The sequence below is a fragment of the Apis cerana genome, linkage group LG12 (genome assembly GCF_029169275.1).
Source record: "Apis cerana isolate GH-2021 linkage group LG12, AcerK_1.0, whole genome shotgun sequence".
NCBI lineage: Eukaryota > Metazoa > Arthropoda > Insecta > Hymenoptera > Apidae > Apis > Apis cerana.
In genome coordinates, this window is record NC_083863.1 from 8468977 (window position 1) to 8478809 (window position 9833).

At 16.6% G+C, this 9833-nt stretch overlaps 3 protein-coding genes and 1 pseudogene across 7 annotated transcripts; 2 read left to right on the top strand and 2 right to left on the bottom strand.

The window, feature by feature from the left end:
* Positions 1–150: 150 nt before the first annotated feature.
* On the top strand, positions 151–2374 carry LOC107998909 (PITH domain-containing protein GA19395). Of its 3 annotated transcripts, none has more exons than XM_062083037.1 (6): positions 151–399; positions 1026–1207; positions 1356–1399; positions 1470–1547; positions 1650–1754; positions 1831–2374. In XM_062083037.1, the coding sequence occupies exons 2-6, from the start codon at positions 1037–1039 to the stop codon at positions 2039–2041; spliced, it is 609 nt and encodes a 202-aa protein (XP_061939021.1). In that variant the 5' UTR covers positions 151–399; positions 1026–1036; the 3' UTR covers positions 2042–2374. The 3 variants fall into 3 exon arrangements, with proteins under 3 accessions (XP_061939021.1, XP_016913928.1, XP_016913929.1); XM_017058439.3 differs by lacking the exon at positions 151–399 and adding an exon at positions 595–731; XM_017058440.3 differs by lacking the exon at positions 151–399 and adding an exon at positions 893–954.
* A 543-nt stretch (positions 2375–2917) lies between these two features.
* Positions 2918–4493, top strand: LOC133667053 (uncharacterized; annotated as a pseudogene).
* Positions 3883–7387, bottom strand: LOC107998907 (leucine-rich PPR motif-containing protein, mitochondrial-like). 3 transcript variants are annotated; one of them, XM_062083034.1, is made up of 10 exons: positions 7355–7384; positions 7153–7262; positions 6748–7015; positions 6382–6613; positions 6113–6301; positions 5836–6043; positions 5511–5723; positions 5193–5434; positions 4867–4939; positions 3883–4681 (listed from the first exon to the last, which is right to left on the bottom strand). In XM_062083034.1, exons 2-10 carry the CDS (start codon positions 7166–7168, stop codon positions 4608–4610), a joined length of 1515 nt encoding a protein of 504 aa, XP_061939018.1. In that variant the 5' UTR covers positions 7169–7262; positions 7355–7384; the 3' UTR covers positions 3883–4607. The 3 variants fall into 3 exon arrangements, with proteins under 3 accessions (XP_061939018.1, XP_061939019.1, XP_061939020.1); XM_062083035.1 differs by having other exon boundaries at positions 6748–7262; positions 7355–7387; XM_062083036.1 differs by lacking the exons at positions 7153–7262; positions 7355–7384 and having other exon boundaries at positions 6722–6834.
* Positions 7388–7848: 461 nt separating this feature from the next.
* On the bottom strand, positions 7849–9608 carry LOC107998929 (barrier-to-autointegration factor B). The gene is made up of 3 exons (XM_017058484.3): positions 9373–9608; positions 8973–9102; positions 7849–8675 (listed from the first exon to the last, which is right to left on the bottom strand). Exons 2-3 carry the CDS (start codon positions 9096–9098, stop codon positions 8529–8531), a joined length of 273 nt encoding a protein of 90 aa, XP_016913973.1. The 5' UTR covers positions 9099–9102; positions 9373–9608; the 3' UTR covers positions 7849–8528.
* Positions 9609–9833: the final 225 nt, after the last annotated feature.

Below are 9833 nucleotides of genomic sequence, written 5' to 3' on the forward strand. Positions count from 1 at the left end.
AAAATATTATAAGGATAAATAAATAAATATATAAATAATTAAAATAAAGAAATAATTCATATATGTTATAAATTTTTATATATTATATGAAAAATGTAAAATATTATATATATATATAATTTTCGAACCAATGAATTATAACATTTTAGATTTTATTTTAATTATTAAAAAAAAATTATTAAAAACAAATTTAAAAAAGATTTAAAATTTATCATATCGAAATAAAATTTAATTAAAATATATTATTAACTAGAAATAAATTTATATAGTGTTTTTAATTAATGGAAACAAGATCTTTTTTCAATCTTAAACAAATATTTACAAAAGTTTGATTATATTAAATATAAAATAAATATTAATAAATAAAGAATATAATCTTTTACATTTAAAATTTTTATGGTAATATTTATCTTAAATTAATACAAAACTATAATAATTTTCTTATTTATATTATAATATAAATTGAAATTAAAATGAAAAAAATTTTTAACAAATTATTAATAATTTTAATATCGTAATTATTTATATTATCTATATATAATAAATTAATATTTCTATATTTTTAATAATATTAATATGTGCATATATATTTAATTATTAAATTTAATTATTAAAATATGTACATAATTCCGACTATCGTTTTTAGTACCTTAAACGTTTCGTCACGTTGAACATCGAAACAATTAATTCATTCATATATATCTTTCTTCTATCTATTTAAAATTAAAATAGTAATAATTTTAATTTATATATTTTTAACATTTTGTTCATTTTAATTATAATTTTAATTGAATATTAATTAGATAAAATAATATTAATGTATAATTTATTTATACTTTTATATATTACTTTTATATATTAGTAATATATAAATGTATTTATACATTATTATTTTTAGTATAAAGAAAACATTTTAAAATAATAAATCTACAATTATTATTATATATCATTACTGTAATTATTACTGCAATATTAATGTAAATTTATTATCTATGTATTGATTTATTATCTAAATTTTTATTCAGGTTTTTTAAAAATGGCTCATCAATGTAGTTGTGGAGGTATACATAATGATGGAGAATTGGGTGTACAATATAATTTGTATCAGAAAATTGATATAGAAAACATAGAATGTTTAAATGAATGTGAGGAAGGTAGTGGGGCTACTGTATTTAAATCATGGGAAAATAGATTAGATAGAAATAAAGTAATTATCATAAAAAGATTTTTAATATAAAAATTTTGTAAATTATATTATTATATTTCATTTATTTATATTATTTTTCATTATATTATAATTATATTTATATAATACATATATAATACATATATATTATTTCTATAATCTTTTTCAGTATGTCGAAAGTGATATGGATAATGAACTTCTGTTTAATATTCCGTATGTTTTTTATTTTGACATATTTTTTAATAGAAGTACATTAGTAGAAATATTATTATTTCTTTTTCAGTTTTACTGGAAATATAAAATTAAAAGGCCTTATTATTATAGGAGGAGAAGATGATTTTCATCCAAATAAAGTAAAACTGTAAGTGTTCTTAAGTTTTTATGTATAAAAATAGAATTTAATCTATAAAAATATAAAATATCTATGTTCTATAAATATTAAAAAAAAATTTTATTGATATAGGTATAAAAATAGACCACATATGACATTTGATGATATCAGCACAGAACCAGAACAAGAGTTTGAATTATGTGTAGATACAAATGGGATACATGAATATTCTCTTAAGTATATTTGATTATGTTTAAATATTATATAAAATGTAAAGTGTAATTATATAAATATAATATAATTTTTAATTTAGGATAGTTAAATTTTCATCAGTATATCATTTAAGTTTATACTTTATTGGTACTGAAAGAACAGATAAAATAAAAATTTATTATATTGGATTAAAAGGAGAATGGTCACCTGCACATCAACATGGTGTTACTATTTGTACTTATGAATTACGTCCACAAATGAATGATCATTCAAGAGGAGATCTTGAAAATATTGATAGAACAATTAGTTGATTTTATATTAATAAAAAGTTAATAGAAAACTTCACTTTATATAAAAAAAGTAAAAAAAAGTAAAAATAATTTTGAAAATTAATATTTATAAAATAAATATTTATATTCAAATAAATGTTTATTTACTTATTTAATTTTAATTCAATCAATTTTATATGTTAATATTATTACTATATTCTTATTATATTAATAATTGCTTAGTTATGAATAGATATTAAAAAATTAATAATATTAATAAATCGAAAAATACCATGTAAAGCTATATTTTTTTAAAAATTATACCGACAAATGTATCCGAATATAAATAAATTAATATTATAATTAATATTAAAATTTTGTGAACTTTGATTAATATCTTATTCATCATTATAATGAAAGAAAATTCTTGAAATTTGTAACAAAGAAAAAAACGTGCTTATTTTAAAAAATATAATTATTTGTTAAAAATTTATTATATTTAATATTATCTTTATATAACATAACAATAATTTTTGTATTGTTAAAAATAATTTCTCAAGATCTGTCTCAATATCTTTTTTTTTTTCATTTTTTTCTACTATATTGATATTAATTTAAAACTTTGATACTCGATATCGTAAGAAGTAACATTCAATTGTAGCTCATGGCATATGCGATTGTTAACTTCTCAATTGAGGCAAATAGACAGAATAAGAAAAATATCAATATATCAAAATATCAATAATAAAGAAAATATTGCTTGTTTAGACTCGGATAACGTGAATATTGTTTTCATTGATTCATATCTTTTTATCAATATATATTTAATATTTTTCAAATTATTAAACAAAACTGCTATAAAATAATAAATTCATAATTTCAATGTTAGATTATATGCGATTTTCAATTTTAATTATAATGGATTCGCGCTATAATTTGTAAATTTTTACAATACAGAACGTATCGACGAAAATCCACTCTATATATTCCAAATATATTTTAATAAAATATGATATATATGTTCTTTGTTATATAAATCTAAAAACAATATTAATATTACAATTAATATTACAAGTTTAGGTTTTGATTGCATTTATTTACCTACTATTGTTAGTGTAACATGTTTGAAAAACATGTTGAAAAACATTTTGAAAAATATCGATCTCTTGCAACAGAAATTACTGTATGCAATTTTAGTTTAGATATATATTAATTCTCGCTTTCTTGTTTCAATATATGGATGGCGAGGAACATTTTTGATTTGTGCTAAAATTATTTTAAATCGTATTGTTCTTTGAGCACTCTTTAGACTTCTTAAAATAAATAAACAAAAAAAGAAAAATTCTTCAAAGATATAAAATTCTTATATGTATTATTATAAAAAATTTAATAATAATATAAATTTTTGTTATATTGTAATATTTTATTATAATATTTAATTATTATGTATCATTATTATTATTCTATAATGAATTGTGTAAAATCGAACTATATACAGAAATAAATACAAGTATTTTTTATTGAACATATTATATTGAAATTGACTGTATTTGAAAATTATATATTAGCTATTATTTTTTTAATATATTTAAATTAACGATATAATATTATCTAAAATCTAGTATTTAATTTTAATTTTTAGGAATTTTCACAGAATTTGAAAAAAAATTCTCAAAAATATTCAAGTAATTTACATAATGAGAAAGGAAATAAGTTATACAGTGTAAGTTTTCGAAAAGAAAATAAAACGATATATATATAAAATCTTTGAGTCAATTTGTTTTGGTTTTGAATAATATATAATATAAAATAATTCAGAGAACATCTATAAAGAATAGTAAGTAATTTTTTTATATTTATGTATTTGATATTAATAAAAAATATTAATTAAATTTCTTTTTATTCAAAAAAAATAAATATAAAATTCTTTTAATACAATAACAATTATTTATATTATATTATATTATCTAAATTAACACAATTATCTAATTTAACAAAAGCATAATGAAAAAGTGAAATTCATATTCATAAATTTTTTAAAAGTTTATCTAATAAAATAGAACTTATAAAATTCAGTACATTTTGTGCTTTTTTCACATTATTCACACTACATTCTTTTACATTTGGATTTACATCTGAAGTTTATGTTAGTTTTATGTCAGTGATTTTAGTAGATTTATTAGTGATTTAAATCAACCCACTAATACATTTGGTCAGCTTTTGTTATTTCAAAGTTTTGCTTCACTTTTAGGACCATTCATTGCAGGAGTGTATACAATAATTATAGTTTTTAATATCATATAATTTTTTATAATTAATTTTTTTTATTTTTTAGGATGGTTATATGATGGACTTCAATCTTATGATCCTGAATTTTATATTATAGATGGTATGATTATTATTAGTGGATTGATATTATTTTTTATACCTTTATTTAACAAGAAATTCAAAAAAAATAAATATTTAAAAAAATAAAAATGTAATAAACAATTAATTTAATAAAATATTTCTTTCATTTAGTTATTACTTAATTGATTTTTTACTACCATATATATATACACAGGTTGTCTCAAATATAAAAATATCGGTTTTATTTGTCAACAATTTATTAACAAAAAACACTGATCAATCTTGAAATCAATATCTCAAAAATCTTCATCTTAATTGTTCCCATAACACATCCTATGTGTATATATATTTTTTATTTATATATACTTTTTTAATTATAAAAATTAGATTATTTTGATTATTATTTTGATTAATCTAAACTTTTTATTATTTATTAAATACAAATATTGTAAAATATTTGACACTTTATTTTATTAAATTTTGAAGTATAGATATTATATCATTTCTTGCATACTCACCCAAATATTCACATATTGTATTCACTGTTTCAAGTTTTAAATTAATATCATAATTTATTAAATGCTTTATTATCTGAAAGAATAATAAAATTTTAATTATTTATTTTTAAAATTATTTAAATTATTATTTAAAATAATTGATATTAATTATTTCTGTAATTATATATTCTAATATTTTAAAATTTTCATCTTTCTCTATCATACTCATAACAATATATACAAATACATATTACTTTAATTTAATTTATTACAAATAACTTAAAAAAAAAAAATTATTATATATATATATATATACAAAAATTCTATATTGAATTTTAATTTCATACCTTCATCATCCATAATTTTTGAGATGGAAAATCAATCATAAATTCATGTAATTGTTTGTCCATAGATACAAATATTGTGTAAGATGATTTGTTGCTTAATATAAGTGTTGAATTTGGATTTATATTTTCCATTACATTACAACTAATATATAAAAAATTTAATACATCATTTTTAAAAATTGCAGAAAATCTAAGATCAGGAGCAATTATTTTATAAAAATATTCACCTTTAAAATATTGCACTATAATAAAAAGTGATATATATCGTTAAATATATATATTGTTGAGTTATACATATTTATTAAATTTTTCACTCACTATATCTAGCAGCTTCTGCTATTTTTCTCTTTTTCAATAAAAATAATACATAAGAATTATTAATTATAGTTTCATTTATTTTATATTTCATTAATAGTTTTCTTATATCAATCACTTTTCCATATGTAAATGGTAAAACATAATCAGTAATTGTATCAATACAAGGCAATATATTAAAATCATTAATCATTATCTCAAGAAGATTTAAAATACCTAAAACATATTTTAAAACATATTAAAGAAAAAATATATTTTTATTCATATTATATAAATGTATAATATATAATAATAAAATATTTCATATATTTAAATATAAAATGCATACCTTGTACATTATATTTATTTGCTTGCCTAACTAAAAGTGGCCAAAAGTAATGTGGGCGTAATAAATAATATTTTTTACATATTTTGAGCAAAAGAATAGACAAATTGTCATCTTTCTTTAATGAATAATATAATGATATTAAAAAATATTTTTTGAATATCTCTTTATTTCCCGTAAAATTACAAAACAAAATAATATCTTCAATTACCTATAATAATAAATATATTTAATTAAAAATAAAATATAAAAAATATATATATGTGCATATTCTTTTTACCATTTTAGTATTAATTATATGTTTTAAAATTAATCTCAGAATACTTTCAAATTGAGGATGTTCATTATTTAAACCTATGTTTGAAAGTGCCTTTATAGCTATATTTATATAATTAATATTTATTATTTTTAATATGATTTCTATTTCATTATTTGAAATGATCTTTTTTTTTTTTAGATATTTATAGATCTAATAAAAATGATTAAATTATTAAATCTTTGTGATATAACATTAATAACAATTTACTATATAATTCATCAAATTCTTACAACATTAATATCTTCAATGTAATTATTTTCTGCTAATATATAAATTATTTTCAAAATATTTATATTATTAAAATATATGTTATTTAAATTACAATCTTTAATTATTTCTTTGATTTTAACAATATTATTTAATTTAGCATAAGTATACATAATAATAGCATATGTTTCATTAGTTGCATTTAATTTATATTGTTTCATTATATTTAGAATATTATTTACATTTTTTATATCTCTGAAAAATATTAATATTAATATTAATTATAATTATAATAAATATGTAAATTTAAATGTTTATTTAAAAGATAAATATTATATTAATATATATAAAAATAATATTTACTTAATTAATTAGATGTATATATTTACCCAGATTGAGAATATCCTAACATTAATAAATCAAAAATAGATTTTGATATAGAAAACTTTAATTTTCTCATATCATGTAGAAGCATTAATGCTTTATTAATATTTCCTTTCATACAGTAATATTTAATATATATTTCATATGTATTTTCATTTGGATAAATTTTTTTATGTGTCATGTCCTTTAATAAGTTTATAATTGAGAAATTATGTTCATTTTCTATATATAATTTTAAAAGTATATTATAATGGAGTACTGATATCTTGAAATCTTTGAATCCAAAATAAATATAAAAAATATATTAAATTTTGTTTTTATCTTATATTACATATTTCTTATATATTTCATATAATAATATTACATATTTTATAAAATTATAAATAATATATTAAAAACATACTGCATACAGTTAAAATTATCCATAAAGATTCTGCAAGTTTTATTCTATCTACTGGTAAACAAGTTACATTATTACACCAGTAAAGTAATAAAAGTAATTTATCTGTATCTATGACATCTATAATAAACAATAAAAATATTCTTTTATATATCAATTATAATATTGTTTATTTAATATATATCATATTATAATATTATATAATGACTTACTCGATGAATCTATAAGATCTATAATACTTATCATTTCTTTTTTTGGTATACAATTGTTTACTTCCACTTGTTTATATATACTTTTAAATTTTTGACTTATCAAATTTTTTTTATCATTTTCTTCAATTTGTGACATAAATACCATATTCCTATTAATATAACTATTCATAAATTACATTAATAAAAATATAATAAATTTGAAAAACTAACCTTATTATTATGTTAAATGTTTTGTTACATTGTTGAATAAAAAAGTTTGTCATTTTTTGGTTTTCAATGAATATTTTAAATTTTAAATGATTTTTAAAATGATTTATACATTGTAATAAAATACCTGACATGATAATTTAAAATTATTTAATAAAAATAATGTAGCGTTTCTCGCAGTATATTTTGTATTATCTAACCTTATAATCATGATCATCCCAATCAAACATATATACATATTTTTAAAAATATAAATATTTATTAATTTGTCATTATAGAACCAATAATAATTTAACATTAATCATTTATTAGCAGCATATAAAAATTACAAAACATTACAAAAAATACAATAAACATTTACTTTCAATTAAGATACAATAATAGATTCATCTTATTAGATGTAACATATTATTAAATTTAATATTTAATATATTATATATTTGTGATATATTAAAATAGAGATTAAATGTTATAGATATTAGATATACATCCAAAAATATATTTTAAAATTAAATTCCTTATTTACTTCTTATAATTTTATACAAGATTATAAAAATTTCATTAGTATTATAAATAAAAAATTCAGAATTTGACATTTAGTTTTATACATAAAAATATAGAAAGTAATTTCAGAAAATATATGAATATTAGAAAATAAATATAATATAATGAAAAATTATTATTAATGCAAGACTGATGCATGAAATAAAATATAGCCAGTTAATATAACCTAATGTTAAATAAAATTATAAACTGATATATCATGTTATATTTTTTTTATATTGAACTTTTTTTAAAATACCTTTTAAGATATTTGCTTTCATTATATTAGAAATTATCTAAAATATTATCTTAAATTCACAAAAGTGAAATAGTTTTCACATTTTATATTAAAATATTACAGTAGATTCTTTACTATATTAAAAGTTTCATTTTTGTATAATATTAACATTAAATTTTAATTATTTTACAAAAATTCTTCACACCAATCAGAGAGGCACTGATAACAATCACTAGATTGTTTTGCATTGGCAGAACATGCATCCTTCATCCATTCTTGAAATAATTCTCTATTCTTTTTTAAAACCAAGTATTGTCCAAGAACAACATATGCCTATAAATAATAAATATTAATATATTAATTTCTATGTTTAGATATAAATATGAATGCATTTTATAATTTATTACTTTATTTATATAAAAAATATTAGTTGTTCAATATTGATTAAAATAAATAATATTAAGTTTTATTATCTTTATATATTTTCAATAATTTATTTTCAAAAATTTTTATAAATTTTACATTTATTTCACAATAAATAATGAATGGCAATAATAAATAAAAAAAAATATTAGCAAAGTATAAATTATATTAAATTATATTATATAATTAGATAAAAATGTATTATACTTTATCAAAACCAGCTGCTTCTAATCTACGTCCTAAAACTTCTCCAACTCCAGCAAGATCTGTAACAGGTTTATCACCCATTGGTTCAGCCACAAAGTTTTTATGTTTTTGTGATGTGCTGGACATGTTTCTAAAAATAAAAATAAATTTTTTCTTTAATAAATAAAATAATATTGTATAATACATATTTATTTCTATATTAAAAAAAAATATGAAGACTGAACAAAATATAAAATAGAAATAATTTTTTATTATTTAAAACTAACATTAAAACTTTATATACTTATTTATACACTTTTATTTATTATTTATTTAAAAGTATTTATACACTTTTAAATATAATATAAATAATTACGTATATAAATTATATACGTAATATAAATTTCTGTAAAATACGTACATATCAAAATTCGTTTTTCATAAAATAAATTTAAGTTATTTGTAACACAATCACTGTATAAAACTATTTTTTTTTATATATTGCAAATTTATAATAATTTAAACATAAAAATTTCAGTTTATTAATTGTTCACTTTAAGATTATAATGAACTTTCTCGTTGAAAAATACACCTTTAAAAATTACTTAAACATAACACTATCAAAGTTACATATATAACATAAATTTATATAAAGTTATAGATTGGAAACTCATATATAATTTTATACACATAAAATCTAATTTCTATGTCTGACAATTTTATTTTTCTAATATATTTTACGCTATTAAAAATAATTAAAATTATTAGAAAATATAAGAAAAATATAAGAAGTTAAAATGTTATTCAAATTTAAATATGAAAACATGTATTTATAAAACATTAAAAACATTAAAAACATATATATTCTAAATTTATTACAAA